This window comes from Bremia lactucae, linkage group LG1 (genome assembly GCF_004359215.1).
Source record: "Bremia lactucae strain SF5 linkage group LG1, whole genome shotgun sequence".
Classification (NCBI taxonomy): domain Eukaryota; phylum Oomycota; class Peronosporomycetes; order Peronosporales; family Peronosporaceae; genus Bremia; species Bremia lactucae.
In genome coordinates this window covers 11,433,691-11,455,034 of record NC_090610.1, presented here as the reverse complement: position 1 = coordinate 11,455,034, position 21,344 = coordinate 11,433,691, and the positions used below count along the sequence as shown (strand labels likewise).

The following is a 21,344-nucleotide window of genomic DNA, read 5'->3' as shown; positions in this document are numbered from 1 at the left end:
ACTTCTATATAGCTTTAATGTTTATATGCTACTTATAATCGTTTTTTTTTCGAGTGGAGCGAAAACAAAACGTTGGGATTGCAAGGCTGTCATGGGGATCATCGATCGTATTAAAGAGATCGGTAAGCAGCTCCTAATGGCTGTGCTCCTATTGCAGCGCCACTGATCAAGATTTATAATCAGATTTCTGACGAAACTTGTATGCTTTGATGCATGGACAGAGGATGAGATGAAGCGCACGCAGATCAACAAGGCCACGGAGGGCCATCTTGGCCGCTTGAAAGCAAAGCTCGCAAAGCTAAGAACAGAAGTGCGTTCTCAATGTGTGATTGCCTACCGGTTATTAATTTTACTGTGCAGCTTCTAGAGGAAGGAAAGTCGAGTGGTGGAGGCGGTGAAGGTGAGCATGTTTTCTTTCTCACCACTAACTGCATTACGAGTGACTGATCACCGCTGTGAATTGTTTACCCGAAAGGCTTTGACGTCGCTAAAAGTGGAGATGGGCGAGTCGCGCTGATCGGATTTCCTAGTGTGGGGAAGTCGACGATGCTAAGGTGCGATTCAATGCTAGTCTCTCCTTTGAATCGGATCACAATGACTGAATAATGCATATTTAAAGCCAATTGACAGAAACGCAGTCCGAAACAAATGCTGTGGAATTTACGACCCTGACGTGCATTCCAGGTAATTTACTGTACAATGACGTCCGAATTCAGGTGAGCCCAAAATGCGGATGTGGTCGAGTCTGGAGTGGGTTGCAGCTGATTTTTCTTTGAACACGGCGGTATAGCTACTGGATCTTCCGGGTATTATTGAGGGTGCCGCACACGGTCGAGGCCGTGGACGAGAAGTCATTGCCGTCGCCAAATCAGCCGACATGATTCTCATGGTGTTAGATGCTGGTCGAGAGGCAGGCAATCGACACCGTGAGATTCTGGAAAATGAGTTAGAGACTGTAGGATTGCGTCTTAATCGACAGCCGCCTGACATCTACTTTCGAAGAAAAAATGGCGGTGGCATTACCTTCAATAGTACCATTCGGCTCAATAAGGTACGCTACTCCTTTGCCGCTTAGATTCTTCAAGGTTTGTTCCTGACGGTTATCAATCGCAGCTTGGTGATGATCCGTACCAGACGGTCTACAAGATCTTGCACGAGTACAAAATCCATAATTGCGAAGTCCTGTTCCGAGAGGATTGCACAACGGATGATCTGATCGATGTGATCGAAGGCAATCGAAAATATGTGAAGTGCCTGTATGTGTACAACAAGATTGACGTGGTGTCAATTGAAGATGTCGACCGACTGGCACGCTTGCCGAATTCAACCGTAATTGCATGCGCCCACGGTGATCGCCCAGCGGTAAGTACAACAAAGTTGACCATTTCATATGCTTCAAAATTCATTGTTTAAATTTTCTTATGTCGTAGCTTAATTTCGACACTCTTCTGGCCAAGATGTGGGACTATATGGGGCTTACGCGGGTTTACACTAAGCGTCGAGGAGAGGTATGAGGGACCAATATTGTTTGCAACAATAGAAATGTGACTGGACAGTCGTTTGTAGGTCCCGCAATTCGATGAACCGGTCGTCTTGGGTTCAGAGCGAAAAGGAGTCAGTGTACACTCTGCCTGCATGTCGGTACGTATCGTTTTCATCGTGTTAAATGGGCTTCTTGACTTAAAATGGCATAATTTGTAATAGATCTCAAAAGACATGCTCGACAATTTTAATTATGCTCTAGTATGGGGCTCAAGCACAAAATACAATCCGCAACGTGTAGGCAAAGATCACATGCTTCACGATGAGGATGTACTGCAGGTTATAGTAAAAACGGCTAATCAGCAGAAGCGTGACAAGAACTACAACCAAAAGGTGCAAGCATACTTTGACAAATACAAAAAGAAAAAAAAAGCGCTTAAAACCTAAGGTAGGAAGTGAGAGATTTAGATGTCATACGTTTGTGATGCACATGACGAGGGCCGCATCTAAAGAGAGTAAGCAATGATTAAAACATTATCTGCGTGCTGTTTAATCTTCTATGTCTGGATCAGCTTTAGTCTCGAAGATGTCATGTTCTTCATGCTGAGTAGTATATCCATACAAACTTTTCAAACGCTTTGTTATACGCTTAAAGGATCTGGCCAAGCAAACCATTCTGCAGTCAGCGTTTTATGATACGATAGAAGTACGACTCAACGTGTCACGTACTTTTGTGTTAAGGGTGAGTACACGGCATCGTCACGCTTTAAACTACCCATCCATTTGCGCACGTGCTCAAACACGAATCTCCAATTTGCAACCGGCTTTCTCTTAATCGGTAGCGATGACCTTTAGCATAGGCAAGTAAAACCGAATCAATGTTAGACGTTGCCGCAAGATCCGATGCTCATAAAAACATTTGTACCAGCAACTCTTGTCGTAAACGAAGTCACAATCCACGATTCCTTGAAGTGCCTTGCCATTTCTTACGAGCATGGACTCAACAAAGTGGTCACCGAATTGACTACCAACTCGGGCAACATTAAGCAGCGTAGCAGCGGAAATTGACTCACACATCTCTTTGCGAACAGTTCTCTTTCGCTTTCGTGACAGCGCGTCGGCGGCTAGTGCTACCATAGGACGTGGCACTTGTGCAAAAGGACTAACATTTAAGTCTTTTGAGTCGTGAAATGGCTGCTGGTTTTCTTTTGGAAGCTCATAATCTTTAAAAATCTCTGTTGGGTCCTGCGCGAAACTAAAAAATTTAGTTTACGTAAACGAAACATCTGATCCAAAAATATGTTGAAACTCACTTCGTATTGCGCAGGTTCCGAGTATGTTGAGGCCAGCGAAATTTTCTGTATAAAAATAAATATCAAAACCTAACGATTCAAAATATTTGCGCACTTTGATACCGGGCATATTCATCCAAATGTGTCGTAGCGAACTCATGTGGTGGCCCTGAAAGCTTCACTCCTCGACATATCGCTGTTTCTTCAATTAGTGGAACACGTGACGTGATATTTCGCAGTAAAAATTTCGCTTGGGTAACATCAGAGTCACAAACCACCTCATCATTTTCGTCCTCCCCTAAGATATTTTTGTCTACTTTTTCTTCAAACCACTCGTCGTTGCTATCGTTAACAATTTCGTTTCGCTTTTGTGTCGCCATTTGAAGTTCTTCATCTTGTATCCAATCCTCGTCGTCTGTGTCCAGATCAAAAGCCCTCTCCTTACTAAAGCCTACTTCGGCTTCCTTTTCTTCGTCATATCCATCCACTTCAATTATTTGTGTGATGTTCTCATCGCAATTCCGATCGGAGAACTTCATTTGGTTCAAGCAATGTAGATCGCTTTCCCTCTCCTTTGCTTTTCGTATAACTGCATCCTTCTCATTCCGTTCTCCTATCTTTACGACACTATTCACATTTTCTTTCAACAACATCTCATGCTCGAGTTGTTCTTCTCTCGGTTCTCCTCTCGGTTCTCCTCTCTCTGAATCGCTGTCTGAATCGCTCTCTAACTCACTTTCTTCGCTGCTGCCTATATTGGGCACACTCAATATATTTAGTGCCGCTGCTTATCAATCATATTCGAGTCTCTTACTCGTTGGTCGAGGCTCCTTCATTACAACCTCGTCACTGCTGATGCAAGAGGAGCTCAAGACCTCATTCTTTTGAAACAATTTTCTAAGCTTAATTTCTTCCTCCAATTGCCTACTACTCGACGTGTCGCTAGAGTCACTTTCACTTGCAGAATTGCTAGGCAATTGGTATAAAACCTCATCCTCCGTGTCCTCGTCATCTCCTTGCACCTGCACCTCGGACTCAAATAGAATCGTCCGCTTCATGTTCAAAACTGAAGTATACGTACGCCACGCCAATAAAAGAAAGTTATGACTCATGTCGGTATCAAGTGCGGCGAGTTGATATTGCTCGACGCTGAAGGGCATCCGGCATCTCCGTCACTAGTACAGAACGGTGACAAGCGTACCCAGATCCTTTGCGGAGGCTTGGGTCTAAAGCTTAAACCGCTGGGAATATTTCTTCTTCAGCGCGCTGGCATCCAACGCGGCGACGCGTTTATCCTCGTGCTAGACAATGACCGCACGAGCGTGGCATGTCTCCTTGCAGCCATGAGTTTGCACTGTATATGCGCGCTTGTAGGAAAGAGTCGCAGCCATTTGGTGGATTATATAAAACTCGAATCGGGCATCTGCAAAGTTCTAACGGTGGATGACACGAACGAGTCGGTTTCCGTCCAAACTGATGCGATTCAGGTGGAACCGGGAGAAGAGGCTGCTTCGATTTTGTGGTTTAAAGAGAAAAATATTTGTAAAGTCGGAGGAGTGTGCTTGCTGACATCTGGCACAGAGGGGGGTAAGCCTAAGATCGTGCTTTGCGCTTGGAACCGCATGCTATTACAGGGTTTGTCCACGAATCAACAACTATTCCCTACACGTCCAGCGCGCATTATCTGTGGAGCTTCCATAACGCATGCTTATGCTATCAACACAATATTTGCATTGTACACGTCACCGTACGACGCGCAATCAGAACTTTGCTTCGCCTCCAGCGCCGTCGGACTCTATACTCTGCTCATGCAGCGCAGTGAAATGTTTACGGCTCTTTACGCAACGCCTGGAATTTACACCGCTCTTGCTGCTATGCCACCGACCCAACTTTATGCAGATGTTCCATACTGCGCAGGCACGCGCCTCTGTGTTCCGCTATTTCAAAAAATACGTGACAATTATGGACTGCTTCTCATGCAGAACTATGGCTCAACGGAGACAGGAGGCATAGCTGCTTGGTCATTGTATGGAAAAGCATTTTCTGATGAGGTAAAGGAGATGGAAAGGAACAATAAGCTGCTATATGCAGGCAGTACGTGGCCTGGTGTAGAGATGCAAATTTTAAATTATGGTGAGCTCGTCGTAAAGACCCCATGGCAATCCGTTGGATACATCAAAGAAGGTCAGCTGTTTCAAAAATATCAAATTTGTTGTACGTCTGATTGTGGCCAAGTTACGCAAGACAAAGATGGGGTTAATTGTATCTGGCTTGAGCGCCGTGTTCGCGATTCAGTTGAGTTTTATTGGCATGACCAACGCAAAGCATGCAAGCCTGAAACGATTGAGGAGGTTATGATCTCGCATCCTAATGTGACAGATGCCCTTATTCTTACGCAAAACGTGAATGACCGCAAACAAGGCATCATCCGAGCCCGTGTCGTACTAAATACGGACATTGCTGCTGCTGCATCAACGATTAAACGGTGGTGCGTTCGAAATAATTTACCAGCCATGCGGGAATCGCTACACATTGAACTGGTCAATTACTTGCCATGCAGCTCAGCCGGGAAGCCTGCATACACATAGTCAAATTATTTATATATATCTAAGCTGCGAAATTGGAGAGCCGAATCGGCGATTAAAAAATATTGAAAATAGGCGCCAGCCTGCGCATTTCATTGAAGACATGAAACAGATTTTACCTGTGTCAGCCTATACCAACAAAATTTTCTACAACTACAACTTGAGTGCCAGCATTATATTTTTTGATAAAAGACAATTGCCATAACATGGTTTGCATTAGAAAACACGCAAGGCATGTCAGAATATGTACCGCTTCGATATATTTGTTATAAGTTACATTATTTTAATAATTCCGACGCCTGGCAACAACAAGCCACTACATCTGAACAATGTGCAGAAATTTTTCGTCGCACAACGCAATACAATTGGGCTCTGTCGGCGACCACTGGATCTGATTAATGGGCTCAACCGACTTTAGTAGCGTATAGCTGGGCCCTGCTGGATTTTTTCCAGATCTTGTCAATTGAGTGCAAATGTCATATACAATTGCAGTGCAGTCTTCGCCAGCGCTACACAGATCGTATCTTGAGTGCGGTGACCACGACATTGAATTAATACCCGCCTTGTGCTGATCCAGCTCTGCCATTGGGTAAATCGGGCGACGAAGGTCGATCACAGAAATTTTGGTGCTATCATCGGCAAACGTAGCAATAAAGTGATCGTCTCTTTTATTCCACGCTAATCTAAGAAGAGGCGTTTCACATGCAGTTTTATACACAATGGTACTCGAATCCAATGACCTACAATTTAAACGCACTTGGATTAAGCGAGCTATTGTCTATGCAGGCTTTAATGTGTTACCTTAAGTCAAAAACTCGCATAGATCCGTCGCCCCCAACTGAAGCAAAGTTGTTTGGGTCAGTACTTGAAAACGCTATGTCGTACACCTCAGTGTCATGCGTAACGATTTGATGTTTTGGCGACGTTGGGTGCTATAGTTTAAGCATAGCAAAAGCCATAACATTTTTTTTAATTGACTTGTATCGAAGTCTCGAGCGTACATTGATGTCCCAAATAATGCACGTATTGCCAGTGCTGGACGTTCCGATGATGTGGGGCTCTACCTCATTCCAATCAAAGCTGGTAAGTGGCGCGCATGCGTTATTCTTATTCTTTTTCTGCACCAAAAGTGTTAAAATTTTTGATGATACCAGTTTAAAATAAGTGCCAATATCAACCCCTGCGAATCTCATGTGCAGCTCGATGGACGAATCTGTGATTGTCCAGAGCCGCAAAAAGTCAGCAGTCGTAGCGAGGAGCTCTACGTGCGAGCTTAGCGAGGCTGGAGACCACATTATCTTGGTAGGCGGGTATGGGTGGTCAATTTCTAGCGCGGAGACCACTTCATTCTGGTTGGCCGTCGGATGAAAAATCTGTATGAGCACCATCACCAAAGCTTCGTAAAAAGTTAAAGAACTCGTGAAATAAGTCGCTAACAAACCTCGATCTTATTGGCATACTCGCCTGGAATAAAAGTAGTGGCAGCTATGCGAAGTGAGCTTAAATCGGGCCTCCAACAGAGACCATACAATCGATCTCGCGTCGGGTACGTGATAAAGGGACGGTCACACAAGATTGATCTCTGGGATGCTGCCATGACCTTATTTTCCAAATTATAGACCTGGGCTAATTCATTTGACTGATAAAAATGATTATTTCTGTGAAGGAAAATATTGTTTAAATCTCGAGATATATTGTTTATCATTCAGAATAGTTCTGATCTCGATCTCAAATGCTTCTGGAGCGCTCGCCTTCTTTAAGCTGGAATTAGGAGCAGCAGCAGCTATTTTTTCCATCAAGTAACATCCAACCCGCCCCGCCTTCCCGAGTCGCTGCACACCATACGATCGAGAATTTTTTCACCAAGCTTCTCCAGCTTCACAACTTCTTGGTAGAGCCCGCCCATCAACTGAAACGCCATCTTCACTGCGAGGGAGCAATCATCCTTCGGGCTATCAGCCATCAACTGGATAGCTGGGATGTCTGAGATGACGAATTCAGCATATACAACGCCGCCCTCTGGGTGCTTCTCTCGGTACCGATCATACGCCCCCACTAGCACTGGACATTTCTTAAGCGCGCTAGTGGCTTTCCACTTTAACGACTTGTCTTCGCACTGGATAAGGTATTATTGTAAGTGGGCACGTCGTAATGCGGCCACGCTCTACTTAGACACACACCCTAGCACAGCGAGGAAGCGGTTGAATCAGCTTCTCTTGCGTGCAGTGAGGTAGTTGTGGTGGGCGCTTAGCGTCCTCACCCAACGCACTAAATACTCTAGTAAAGTGTCGTCATGGGAGCGGCGATCCGGCTCCTCGTACGCACTTACTAAGTCGGAAGTAGTTTTCAGATGATTTATATTTAATCGCAATACCTATTTTTACTAATCAAAATGTCATCTCTATAGATAACACTTAACATGTATTACGAGCGTATCTTTCTAAATACCTCGCGTAGCGGATGACGCTAGGCGTCCTGCCGAATGTGAATGCACCTCTAAGCATCACACACACAAGGGTTGGTCACAAATGTGAGCCACACCCGAGTGCTGGGTCTAATTACTTTATTTAAGTAATTGACCATCCCCTTAAGTACACCAAGCGTACTTAACGGGGACTATGTAACATTAGGGCAACTTTAGCCCGTTACAATTCCTTTGAGGTGCCCTCGCCACGGCGATCCAACACCCGAGCAGCAACTATTCCTTTCATTCCTGCTCCTCTTCCTCTCCCTCCTCGCTAGTTGTACCAGGGCGTAGTTGTCTGCGCTTCGGGCGAGACTCAAGGTTCTCACCCTCCACAGCTTATTCACCCAACCCAGCAGCGACCATCATGGCTCCGCAACCCCCTCTGGCGCAATACTTGCCGGTCTCAGCCCCAGCCACCTGTTAACCAGGCGCATACGGTGACAACCCACCGGCTTGAATTGCGCTGTTGGGCGAGGCATCAGCCATAATGACCTCTTCACAGGAATTGGGGTCCAGCTCCACCTGTACAGAGTTGTTGTTGCTCTACACGAAAAAAAGGTGCGTCACGTACGCGTGGCGACTGACGCGAGGAGGGCCTGCACGTCCTTTGTCCCCAACCCATCGGGAGATCAGTATTGCGTCACCGACGCACCGTCATCATGAGGGACAGGCGTTTGCGTCTTGCACTGTCGAGCCCATCCTGCCCTTGTTCGTATTTGCATTTTTCTGGAAAAAAATGCACAAATAGAATATTATAGTTGCCATCAGTTTTGAGCGAGGTGGATTGAATAGTCCTGTCTATAATACTAATATAAACAACCTTTTAACTGAAGCGTGCAATACAAGCTAACTTTGCTATTGGGCATTATTAAACAAACATTCCTTATGTAATTTAACATTTGATTCGCAAATTGGAGCCTACCTTTATTCTAGTTTTATATTTCTATGCTTATGTATTCATGCTGGCCCACAAGGAGGTGGCTCCGAGCATCAAAATTTGTCCATATGAAAGCTGCAGAGGTGGGTGTCGCACAATGCTTCAACCCATCCGCAGCCATAACGTATTATTAATTTGTTCTAATATAGCTTCATTTTAAAGAGGATACTATAAGTTTTAAGATATTCTTCGATGAAGAGAATATTTTAGGAGAGATCTCAATAAAACCACACCACAGATTTCCTTAATTCCACGCGCAGTGTAGTACACTAACTTAATAAAAAGAACGGTCAATCTCTCCTCAGGGTTTGGTAAAATCCCCTCAGTTTAATATGATTGGTTAACTTTGTGCATGCTCAGTGTTAACCTACGCCCACGTAGGTAGTAGACGATATGATAACACTGCCCGCTAACACGCTGTAATGGGGCACACTTCGGTTAATGAACCGTTGTTGGGGTACATTTAATATATGGGCTATATACCCTTTTATCCTATTTCAAATAGCTAATCACTAAAATCCCATCTATTACGGGTAACTATGTGGAAACCGCCAGATATAAAATTGATGGCCAAAATTATTTTAAGTTAGCTAGAGTTCGATTTTAGATTTGAATAATTCAATAAAGTTCAGTTCCCCTTTTGATCTTAAAGCGTCTAGTGCTTTCCTAAGGCTTGCGCATTAATCTGTGAGAGATAGATACCTTTCTAAGGTATTTACTCTCGGGCACTAGTTGCCACTTGGTTCCACGAACCCCTGAATCCCTCGAACTAGGATTTGTTAAGCTCTAAGAGCTTGTTCAACTCTCTGAGTTATTTAACCTATTGGTCCTATAGAACTAAGCGACTCTCTGAGTCTGTAAGTCTTCCTCTGACTTAAGGAGCGAGGTAGCTCCGCTACACCTGGTAGCACTTATAGTCAATCTACGCCTAGGTCTTTATAAGACTAACTCTCTGCTGAAATGGAATCTTTTCAGAACTCTCAGAGGCGAAAGGCTCTGCGTTTGAGAAGCTCAAAACCTTGTTTGGGCTAGAACACATTGAGTTCATTATGTCCCAGGGACCAGAGGTTTTGGATGCATGGCTTGAAGCCTTTATACAACACGAATCCTCTCTTATCAGACAGGTCCAGGGCCACTGAGCGGCATCTATGCCGACTCGCTACATTTCTGTACCTTATCTAGAGCCTAAGGTTCGCCCTCTTGTTGTCAGTGTCAAGATATGCCTCCTTTTTGGATCAAGCAAATATAGATGTCCATAGACTTTGCTTTTTTTATAGAACGGCAAAAGATGGCCATGGCCAATTCCAAGCTCGAGGTATAGCCCTGTACTGGGCACTCTCGTGCAGCACGTCTATAAACGACGCTTTTCCCACATAGGATTCGCTGAAAAAGCAAATGACCAACATGTTTGCACCTGGGTCACGAGGAAGAGCATGCCAAATTGCTCACAAATTGCTTTGAAATGCCTGCCAGACTGTTTAAAAAAATTATCCGACTGCTGCAATCAATTTTATCATTTCACGAAGTTAGGGTTAGTCCGAGTGAAAACCTCATTAAAGTAGATTAAACTCTGAAAAAATCTCTACAGTTCTATAGCCTTTTACGTAATATTCCAAGGTCAAAATGAATTTATAACGCGGAAAAATTCGAGTTATATTTATGTAATGAGAGATCTTTAACGAATAAATTAAAAAAATATGATAATCTTATGTACTTGTTGTTAGCAACTGTAATTTTATGCCATATCGGTGGAAACTTATACCGAATGAAAATGGCAGAATCAATCAGAGCAGCTACGCTCATCCGTTCAGAAGATATAAGTTTATAGGTGAAACAGAAAGTAATACATCCAAAAGTGTTAGCCGTTGTTGTTATAGGGTAGCTCGTTACATGTATATTGATGCGTATACGAGGAATAAATATAATTATTTTGATAATTAGTATTATCCCTATCACAATACATGGAAGTATCGCGGTAGTAAGATGACAGTTCTGTTCATTGGTTGATTTGAATCTTTTAAATCAACCCCGCCAACCGCCGCTAGGCGCGCGAATTGGCGGTGAGCAATGTCACTATACAAAGTTACCTATTATTATATTAAGTCAGGACATTAAGAGATTTAGTACGCAGGAACTTAATGAATTTAAAAAAAAATGTGTCCATATGTTGAGTTGTCCTCAGTATTGACCTTCAGTTGCTATAAACTGTTAGCAGACGTAAAATTCTTCATCTGCTTGTTGTGTACGTAAGCACCTTTACCTTCACTGTTTCAGTATAAGCTAGCTACTATTGAAGCAGTATTAGCATTTCGTTACAGTTTTAGCTGGAACTGGTGCGCAACAATACACAAGACTTTAGATAGGTGCCCAACGGGAAATGAGTCGTCGAGTTTATTTATCTGTGCACGATTTACTTTAAATGTGAAACGCAATGTTACATTTGCAGATGAGCACGCTGTGTGGCATTTTTTAAATTATTGCGGGATCTGGGTGGCGACCACGATCATATTAACCTCTCATCACTGCAAAATAGAAAATTACCAGCAGCGTCTGAAAGTAAGCGTATGTTCATACCAGATAAGTAGCGTCACACAACTACGCTCACTACGCCACAGTGGCAAACATGCAGAGTTTTCTGCTGCGGCGGAAAATCGAGGGCAAAGATGTTAAGATTGCTGTGCGATATTTAGTGCAAATATAATTGAAGATAAACTGTAGCGGGACACTGCCGACTTGTACTGCTTCAGCACAAGTCCACGTTGCACTGCTATAGTGCGAGTGGTGCCTCACGTCACTTCACGTACACTAGTACGTGCAGAGGAAGACTCTCTTTAAAACACTTGCTTTAAACAGGATTAAAAGTAAACTTTATTTATTATAATTAAGTTCTATTGTTTCTATCTATCTAACACTAACTTACTTATATACTAATACAAAACGTGTACAGAGATCCTATATGTATCTCTTTGCGCGCGTCCAGCGCTGACTGGACCGCGGAGAAAGTAGATATAATGGCCTATATCTACGAATGGATAAGCTTTCAGAATATTACTATGCAAAGTACTATTCTACAAATATTATCTACCTTTTAAATAATATTTTAGTGAACAACCTTTAAGTATTAATTTCATGTAACGATACACCCCGTTATATAAACAGATTTTTGGCACATTTTTCGATTATCGGTTGGGACACGGGAAAGAGCTATAATAACATTTTCGGCATACCGTAGCCAAAAGACATTAGCCATTAGCGATTCATGTCGAATCTATCGAAGCTTGTAAGGCTGCGGACTCGGACAGAGGATGGCAAAAGGATATAATGACATGTATACATTCAGAGCTTTAGGTAAAGATACGTTCGAGCAGATTTACGTATCCAACGTCTTGAGGCACGGATCCCGTAATTGTAGCGGAGCTTCCTCGATCCTAAAGTCACAGGAAGACGTTTAGATTCAGAAAGTCTCTTAGTTCTATTGAACTTATGGGTTCAATAACTCAGAGAGTGTACAAGCTATTAAAGCTTAAGGAATCTTATTTCAAGGGATTCAGGGGTTCGTAGAACCAAGTGGCAACTAGTGCCCAAGAGGATATACCTTAGAAAGGCTTCTATCTCAGAGCCAGATCAATGCGCAAGCCTTATGAAGGCACTGAACCCTTTATGATCAAAATGGGAAGTGCACTTTATTTAATTATATAAATCTACAAATCTTACCTTAGCTAATTTAAAGTAGATTTTGGCCGCCAGATTTATATCTGGCGGCGACTACATTTGTTACCCATAATAAATGAAATCTATGTAACTAACTATTTTAAAAATTAGATAAAGGGTATTATACCCACAAAGTAAATGTACCACAACAACGGTTCTCCAACGGATGTGTGCCCCATTACACCCTCCCCTATCATACTGTTGGCACCGAGTGACAACATACACTTTGTTTCTTCTTTGAGGTTTGAATCCAAACAGCTAACCGTTCGGTTGTGTTTTCCTTTCCTTAGCCCATGACGATCAAGCGTGAGTCACAGACTCTTAGCTCCTTCCTCGACGATGAGGTAATGGTGGACTTTGAAAGTCACTCTCCATCAGAGGATGCGGAAAAGAGCGTCGCTCTTACACGCCATCTCCTTCGGATGAACGTCGGTGGGCCCTGAATCCGTTCCCAGAATGTGGTGCCGCTGATGTCTTGACTGCATTGAGCAGAAAACGGGACCCTGAGTCCAACATCATTACAAATCCGCTCGATAAAGAGCAAGAGCGGGCAATCCTCATAGAGGAACAAGCTCTCGTCGAGCCGCCGAGATAGCGAAAGCTATGGCTCAAAGTGAATATAGATCTCACCCCGCTCAGTGCGGACGAGCGACTCAAAGAGATCGCGGGTCACAGCTTGGCCATCTGGACCTCCGGTAAAACGGCGAGAACGCCAGAAGAGATCGCTGCTCGCGACGCTCGTCATGAGCGATACCTTACGCCAAAGGTAATCATGCAAAGTCAGCATCTGACGCGTTTACGTGATCAAGCCCGTAGGCAATTACGGAAATTCCGATCGTTTTGCTTCCAAACGAACTAAGGAATGAAAACGAAGTTTCATTTGAGTAATGGGTTCACCGAGCGCGCCGCCTCGGTAATATTTGGAATATCAGAGATTCTGCGGATGTGGCTGATGATCGTTCGGAACGGAAGCTTCGCTTCGATATCGCCAAGCTTAAGGCCAAAGCCAGTCACGTTCGGCATTTATGCTACAAAACGAAGAAAAGTCTAGCCGATAATTCAGTGCTTCGGTTGATCGTACAACATAGATCAAAGCCGCACTGAGGCTATAGATCCACCTAATCCCACGTCTAGTGGTGGGAAGCGTCGTTTGACGGGAGTTGACCCTGAGCTTGGCGCAAAAAAACGTACGGGCAATCTTGCCGAAGAGGTACCTCCAATTCCCAAGAGTTTTCAGAAGAGGGGTACCCTAGCCACTTCACCAGAAAATGGTATTGGCCATTACAACGACGTCGCTTAAAAATTTTCTTCACGTAAAACTGAAGGTTTCCCCGCGCATCAAGCAGCGCGGGAGGGGGGGGGCGAAATTTCGGCGGAAGCATTTGATGCTCTAAGGCACGAGGTGCAGCTTCTTCGTGAGGTCCTTGCTCGGGTGGAAAGCTCTTTTAAGGCGGTTCGGGACCGCCTTTGAACGCTTGAGCGTGCGTCAGCAACGTCGTTTAGAGGGCCAGCTGGACATCCTGGTGAGGATGCAGCAATCTGCGGCACGACCGCCTGTCTCGGCGCAAGCGTTTAAGTCCCAGTGGGAAGGGTCCCGACATGGCTTAAGCAAGCCAACGTAGGACTGTGAGTGTGTATGCAGCTTGCTAGGAAGGTTTAGCGTATAAGCTAGACCCTTCTTGGCCACAACCGTAAATGGTATAATAAAGCGCGGGCGCAATTTGGTCTTGAAGACCGCGGAAACCAAGTTGGTCAGTAGGCTTCTAGCGTTTAGTAACACTCGGTCTCCGACCATATAAGAATTAATACAGCTTCGGCCTTTGGCATCTGCTTGTTCTTTATGTTTGTCTTGGCTATCAGCCATCGATCCCTTACATGTTTTAAGACAGTAAATCGGGTCGCGAGAAACTCGCTTACTTGTTTCCGAACGGTAACAGGGCTGATGTCAGCAAGCCTACCGGCCAATTCTCCCCCACCAAGTCCTGAACCACGCAGTGGTATCGTTAATGGAACGCGTGTGTGGGTGAGACCGTTGACATAGAACGCAGTATAGCCTGTAGAGGCATGTACAGCGTTATTTAATGCAAACTCCACCACTGGGAGCATTGAGCTCCAGCGCTTTGGTGTCTGAGCACACACACCAACACTGCGTAAAACGTCTTCAATGACGCGATTGACACGTTCAGTCTGACCATCGGTCTGCGGATGGTCCGCAGTGGACATTTCCAATCTGGTGCCAAGCACTCGGAAAATTGATTTCCAGATTTTGCTCGTGAAACGGGGATCCCGATCAGAGACAATTGCCACTGGCTTACCATGTTGACGAAACACGCGATCGATAAAGAACCTTGCTGTACCTTCACCATCAATAGAATCTGGCACAGCCGCTAAGTGAGCCATTTTTGATCAATCGGTCAACAAAATCACGATACCGGAGTAACCGGCCGAATCTTTCGGTAGACCAAAAACAAAATCCATTCTAATGGGCTCACTCAATGGGTGCGGGCGGACTTGCCAGTGGCGCCACAGCATGCGCCGAGGGCTTAACCCGTTGGCAAGTTTCACATGTGCGATCGTATGTGCTGACCCATTTATAAAGTTTGGTTCACCAATAAATCTGGCTGACAGAATTGTAGGTCTTTCTCTACCGAGATGACCACCAAGGACAGTATCGTGTGCCTCATAAAAATAGAGGGTCCGGTACTTTAAATCCTCATCATGAGGAACAACGACACTTGGCAAAGCCCAACCACTTACGCAAATCCTTTTGGTTTTTAGGAACCGGCCAATCTACGATGGCTTTTACTTTAGCGGGATCCGCTCTAGGCCTCGCTTCCCATTGAAACCCCCTAAAAAAGGAATTTCGTCTGCGCCAAAAATGCATTTATATGCATTGCATACACTTTATTTGTGCGCATACAGTTGAGCACTGCTCGCAAATTATCTTAATAATTTTCCAAATCCGACCGACCCTGCTTAGCACGACTACGGACAAAAATATCATCGAAATAAGTCTGCGCACAACCTCGATGAGGGCAAAACAGTTGCGTCACTAGACGATTAAATGTTGCCCGGGCGTTGGAAAGCCCTTGTGGCATAACTAACCACTCCCATAGCATGTCGCTTGGGGTGCTAAACCGCTATAAGCGGGATATCGCTAGCTCGCATGAGCAGTTGGTAGTAACCATCGACTAAGTCCAGTGCACTGTACATTGTACGTCCCACCATATTGTACTGAAGAACATCCTTTCTAGGAAGGGGGGTTTGTGCTGGTACAGTGGCAGCGTTAAGCTAATTATAAGCATGTAACAATGCGCCACTTACCATTTGGCTTTTTGACACAAAATGTCGGTGTCAAATGGGGAGATTTGCTTCCGGAATACTCCAGCCTCGTACTTAGCACGGAAGAAATCGTCAATGACGTCACACTGCTCCCTTGGCAAAGGCCATTGTATTGTAACACAGTATTTGGTTCCCGGAACCAAGTCAATTTCATGACGAACACCTCTATCCGGATGTAAAACAGATGGTGGATTGGTACATAACACATCTTGGAATTCCTTAATCAAGAATAAAATGGATCCGTATAGGATCTTTAAGGATCGATGACCCACTCTGCGCACTAAGTGCAGCTTTTGTGTCACTCAGGACAGCTCAGTCTAGAAATGACGATGAGTTTACCTCAATCGTTGGTCGAATGGCCACCATCTCAGATAAGTCGCTAGCCTTTAAGGCTCGGCCGGACTCATCAAGAGACATTCCGTCTAGCTCTAAAAAAGCATGTAACGAAGGGATTGCCGCAAAGGCTAACTTCTCCGTCAATGTTACCGGTTACAATATTAACAAGCGTGCGTAACTCATATCACTTTGTGAGGTATAAACGCTTCGTGTCCCTCCTGTCTTGGAGTAGAGACAATGCGCCTCTTAGATGCCGGACATTCACGTCCCAAATTTTCCAGCCTGTATTGGTTCTATACGAGACATGGTGTCTAATTTGACATCCGACAACGAGTTAGGTAGCTCAACTTCCTTGTCAAGCGAACGTTTACGTGTCGCTTCACGTGCATTAGAAGGGTTTGACCCAAAATGCCCTGGCGAACCGCCAATTGTGTCACTACTGACACTAAGTATGGTGCCATATCGGCCGATCATACTCGGTGGACTTAGACGTACCACTCCACGTATCGGAAGGATATTACACCCTTGATGACTTTACCTTAGGCGAAAAATGCTTCAAGCATTCAGTGAATCGTTATTACAACGAATGTCACTCGACGGAGTACGTGCCGTTCCACTTCCTTCTACTGAGTCGGGATCAGAATTAACGTTTTCAACATTAAAATTTATTAATCAAACATTCCAATTTCTGAAACACTGACAGACTCAGTCAAGGATCCGTGCCAGTAGCGCTTTTGTTGCCTAGCAAAGGCGTGTTCATGACTCTCCAAAACTTTGCTAGGAACATTGCGCGTGGCGCCTAAGGTCTTAGACCTTCAATCGATCCATGTCTCATGGTGTTCAAGCCAGGCCATACCAAGGATGATATCATATATCGAATCCAAATCAAAGATGAGACAGCGTTCCATATTGTCAAAGTCCAGAAACTTTTTACCTGAGTTCAATGGAACTTTAGGAACAGTGATACGAGTCCCCGTCGCTAAGCGAACGGAGATTGTGTCACTTTCATGCGCTTTAAGCGCCTCAACGGTGCGGAACACGAAAAATTTACGTCCGGCCCGCCCTCTACGAAATTCGTGTCAAGCTCGAAAGAGCACCAACTCCGACCTATACCAGAAATATGGTACGGTGCGGGAGAATGTCGATACTGGGGATGGCCTTGGCTCTGTAAAACCTCTAGGATGTGAGAGTAAACAGAACCGAATCCCTATTAGCTCGGTGCTTAATGGCACGGGGCGAGTGTACAAGCTTGGCTTGCTAGTCGCTCAAGCAAATGTGAAGGGCTTCGATAAGCCGTGGTCAATTTTAATTGACTCAGGAGCGTCTTGCAATTATGCTCGACGCCTTTCCGTTGAAGGAAGTCAACAAAGTTACGGACTGCGCCTCAGCTTGGCTCTGTGCCTCGGACGCGGATTTCCGCTGTCCGAGCACGAATGCCTCAAACTGCTCAAAATAAGCAACATGTTGCTTAAAAGGACTGCCCAGGAGCCTGGCCAAGGCTTGTTCATCAAGTCCCTGCGCCATATGCCCTGCCACCTCCCGATGATGTTCGAGAGGTGGGGAAAGTGAGCCCAATCAATGTTGAGGCTCATCTTCACGTACACACGCAGAGATGCGGGTCGTGGGAAGGCTTTCAAGTGCTACCAAGTGTAGGCGGGCACGTCGTAATGCGGCCACGCTCTACATTGACACACATCTAGCACAGCGAGGAAGCGGTTTAACCAGCTTCTCTTGTGTGCAGTGAGGTAGTTGTGATGGGCGCAGTGACCTCACCCAACGCAATAAGTACTTAAGTTAAGTGTGGTCACGGAAGCGGTAATCCGGCTCCTCGTGCGCACTTACTAAGTCAGAAGTAGTGAGCCTGCCACTTGGGTGTGCTGCACAAGGTGCCCACCCCTGTACATGTGATGCACATATGAGTACTCACATTGAAAGGGATGACAGCTAGCGTCACCCGTAATCCGAGGTATTCAAAATAATACGCTCGCAATGTAGGGGTGCACATCTACAGAGATGGTACCTATTTATTGGTTAAAGGTTTTATATTTAATTCGATCGATTATAAATCAGTTTCAAAACTACTTCCTAAATAAAAAGTGCGCACATGAAGCCGGGTTACCGCATCCGTGACGATACTTGTCCTAAGGTGCCTAGTTCATTGAGTGAGGTCGCTTAGGCGCCCACCAGCTACCTCACTGCACGTGAAAAAGATGGTCCGCTTCCTAGCTGTGTTTGTAGGTGTGCTCTTAGTAGATCGTGGCTGCTGTAGAAGCGCCCGTCTACAAATGCTTTGGGTCTTATCCCATGGTAAGCTCACTCTTAAAGACACAATTTTTCGCCAGTTAATTAGATCAGATTGCTCTGTTAGTATTGATGTTGACTCAAATGAAGTTTTCTTAAATTAACAACATGTCGCTTCGGCTATGATGCATGGTCGAAATTTCCGAAAAATAGCCTTTTCCATAATAAAGTTGACAAAGTAAGTGGCTGTAAGCCTCAAGATCGCTGATTTCAACCTAGGCAGGGCCACTTTAGCTCCTATACATACTTGTGCATTTCTAATATTCTTACCGCAGACTTGCCAGTTTGTCGATTATCTTTCTGGGGTATAACTGTGACAATGTTGGGGCAAAGTATGACCTAATTAAAGCCCTTTCCGCCACAATAAGCTGTATCAACATCTGCAGCGATCCTAGAGTTTGTTCTGTTGCATCATCTGAAGTTCCGACTATTGACAGTCAGATGTTGATAACCAGCAGTTTCCTATAGGTGTGGCCAGCAAAATTTCTCTGCCACTCGTAAGAATGTATTTTCGTGTTTAGGTAAAGCGTGGCCGCATTACGACGGTTCCGCCTACAATACACGTTGTCTACATCCAAAAAATCTAAATGGATCATATTAACTATCATAAGGGTATTTTGCTACTTTACTTACTAATCCGTTACAATAACATTTTTAAATATCTCCTGCAAATATTTCTGTATCGCATGATTTTCTTCCTCAAATTTACGAATGGGTATGGGCGGACGGTAGATCGACTCCTTTGACAAAGAGTAAACCAATTTTTTTTACAAATAAAAAGTGTTAAATTCATCGACTCTGCGAGGTATTGCGTTACATAATTACAATTACACTAATTGCTTAAGATGAATAACGAATATTTTCTTTACAAATAATAATGTCAAAATTACCACACTTTGAAGCAGCAATGTGACAGTTCTTTTATTTGATTATTTAAAGTATTTTATTTTACCCGCCAATCGCTGCTAAATGCGCGAATGGGCGGTGAGCAATGAGTCACTATACATAGTTATACATTAATATATTGAAGTCAGGACTATAAGAAGGTGCTAGAATGTAGGCGCCTGAATATATTAAATACTATTTTACGTTTCCCCTAAACTGAGCACTTCTTAGTTTGTCTTGTTACTAAGCTATCGCTCAGCAACTTAATTTTTTCTCTGTACGTCGTGTAAGTGAGGTAGTCGGGGGCACCTTGTCTACGCTTTTATTAGTTACGGTTAGCTTGCACTGAAGCAGTACTAGCAGAAAGTGCATCATTACAGCTGGTAGTGCTTCGTAGTTCGTCCAACGAGCTCGTTCATTCTACCCAACATGAGCATGTTGGAGGAAGACGAAGGTAGCTTTCTCTCCACGACTGAAGGACGCTACTCGTAAGAGTCTCACTAAGTTGATTGAAAGCGTTCGAACAGACGAGCTTATGAGTCGGCGTGCTAGCCGTCAGTGCAATGTTGTTCGCTCCGCAGAAAGCCTAATAACATGCAGCTAACGCCAAATTTATCAAACATAAACTCGACGTGGCCCGATACATGGTGGCCTTGCTTCACCAGAAAGGCTCTCAACGGGCAGACTTGTTGAGACGGAAGTAATCACATGCTGCTGCCGAGCCGACGAGCATTGGTGGCCAGAAGACTTGAAGATAGAACTCTCACCAAATTTAAGGCTGTTGAGGGCGACTTCTTGTTAAGATGGTTCGTCGGAATTAGACGATGCCAGTTGAAGCTCGCTGCATCGAAGACGATGCGACGAAAGTGAAGTTATGTAGGTACACATGGTGTACGAGCAGACCCAGACAAGGTGAAATCAGCAAAGGAATGGCCAATCCCACAGCATGTGAAGGATTTGCGCCAACTCCTAGGGCTCGATAATTGCTTGCATAAATATAGCAAGAATTATGAAGAGCAAACTAAACCATTATCTGACCTCCTTAATGAGGACGAAGAATGAATTTAGCTAAAATAACAAGATGATGCGTTCACATCAGTGAAGCAATCTCTTGTAGAGGCACCGGTCTTGGCATTGCCAGACGCGGATAAGCCCATCGTTCATGCAGAAGGATGACGACGGCGTCGACTGTGTCATATCTATGTCCCGGCTTTTGAAAGCCGCGAAACTGAATTACCTTGTGATGACAAGTAGCCACTTGCAATAAAGTGTGCTATTGTAAAGTTGTGCGTGCACCTATTGGGCACCGAACCATTTGTGGTTTATACGGATCACGCATCACTGCGGATCGCAATAAACTCACCGCACCTCTCGCCTAGAATGGAAAGATGGCTTACATTCTTCTTTGAATTTAATTTTAAAGTTGAATATAAGCCGGGTGAATCGAATGTCTTGGCTTACGCTTTATCGCCAGACCAGACTTCGAGGTTAGACACCAGGAAAGTGTGTCTAGTGCGAAAGCACAATTTACAGCCGTCAGCGTTGGCAGCCATGAAGGCATACCACGTGACGAGCTCATTGGCCTCTGAGATAAAAGAGAGCTACAGTCAGGACGACCACTGTCGCCTGCTGTTGGATCACTTCGGTGGACGAAAGGTTTCCCTTCCGTCGCACCTGAAAGCTAAGCTCAATCGCTTTAGCTACAGCGATGGCCTGTTATGGCATCAGCTGTCACCTTGTGATCCCTTGAGAATCTATGTGCCTCATGACACAGATCTCAAGTTGATGATCCTTCACGAGCTCCATGATGCACCATCTAGTGGGCATCTGGGCCGTGAAAAGACATTCTTACGAGTGTCAGAGGAATTTTGGTGGCCACACCTATATAGATGGGTGGCCAACTATATTCGCTCTTGCGAACAGTGTCAGCGCATTAAGCCTGCACCGTCCAGCAGTGCGCCACTGAAGCCGCTACCGATTCCAACCAACTGTTGGAAGTCAGTAAG

At 44.7% G+C, this 21,344-nt stretch overlaps 3 protein-coding genes across 3 annotated transcripts; 1 reads left to right on the top strand and 2 right to left on the bottom strand.

Moving 5' to 3' along the window:
* Nucleotides 1-25: 25 nt before the first annotated feature.
* Nucleotides 26-3,897, top strand: CCR75_001215 (uncharacterized protein; the record flags this gene model as incomplete). The annotated part of the gene is made up of 13 exons (XM_067959319.1): nt 26-122; nt 222-310; nt 361-400; nt 476-554; nt 620-716; nt 791-1,051; nt 1,114-1,362; nt 1,431-1,508; nt 1,567-1,641; nt 1,705-2,136; nt 2,208-2,337; nt 2,411-3,525; nt 3,589-3,897. The coding sequence occupies 10 exons, from the start codon at nt 26-28 to the stop codon at nt 1,927-1,929; spliced, it is 1,290 nt and encodes a 429-aa protein (XP_067820329.1). The 3' UTR covers nt 1,930-2,136; nt 2,208-2,337; nt 2,411-3,525; nt 3,589-3,897.
* On the bottom strand, nt 2,032-3,832 carry CCR75_001216 (uncharacterized protein; the record flags this gene model as incomplete). The annotated part of the gene is made up of 7 exons (XM_067959320.1): nt 2,032-2,140; nt 2,212-2,331; nt 2,408-2,727; nt 2,796-2,840; nt 2,890-2,943; nt 3,050-3,525; nt 3,589-3,832. 7 exons carry the CDS (start codon nt 3,830-3,832, stop codon nt 2,032-2,034), a joined length of 1,368 nt encoding a protein of 455 aa, XP_067820156.1.
* An 84-nt stretch (nt 3,898-3,981) lies between the features above and the next one.
* CCR75_001214 (uncharacterized protein) lies at nt 3,982-6,983 on the bottom strand. Its single transcript, XM_067959318.1, has 5 exons — nt 6,801-6,983; nt 6,538-6,732; nt 6,361-6,477; nt 6,161-6,291; nt 3,982-6,099 (listed from the first exon to the last, which is right to left on the bottom strand). Exons 1-5 carry the CDS (start codon nt 6,954-6,956, stop codon nt 5,676-5,678), a joined length of 1,023 nt encoding a protein of 340 aa, XP_067820154.1. The 5' UTR covers nt 6,957-6,983; the 3' UTR covers nt 3,982-5,675.
* Nucleotides 6,984-21,344: the final 14,361 nt, after the last annotated feature.

Coding starts and splice junctions, on each gene's coding strand:
- CCR75_001214 (XM_067959318.1), bottom strand. CDS start 6,956: ATGGCAGCATCCCAGAGATCAATCTTGTGTGACCGTCCCTTTATCACG. Junction 6,733..6,800: donor AGTATGCCAATAAGATCGAG/GTTTGTTAGCGA, acceptor GTGCTCATACAG/ATTTTTCATCCGACGGCCAA. Junction 6,100..6,160: donor ATGCGAGTTTTTGACTTAAG/GTAACACATTAA, acceptor TTTAAATTGTAG/GTCATTGGATTCGAGTACCA.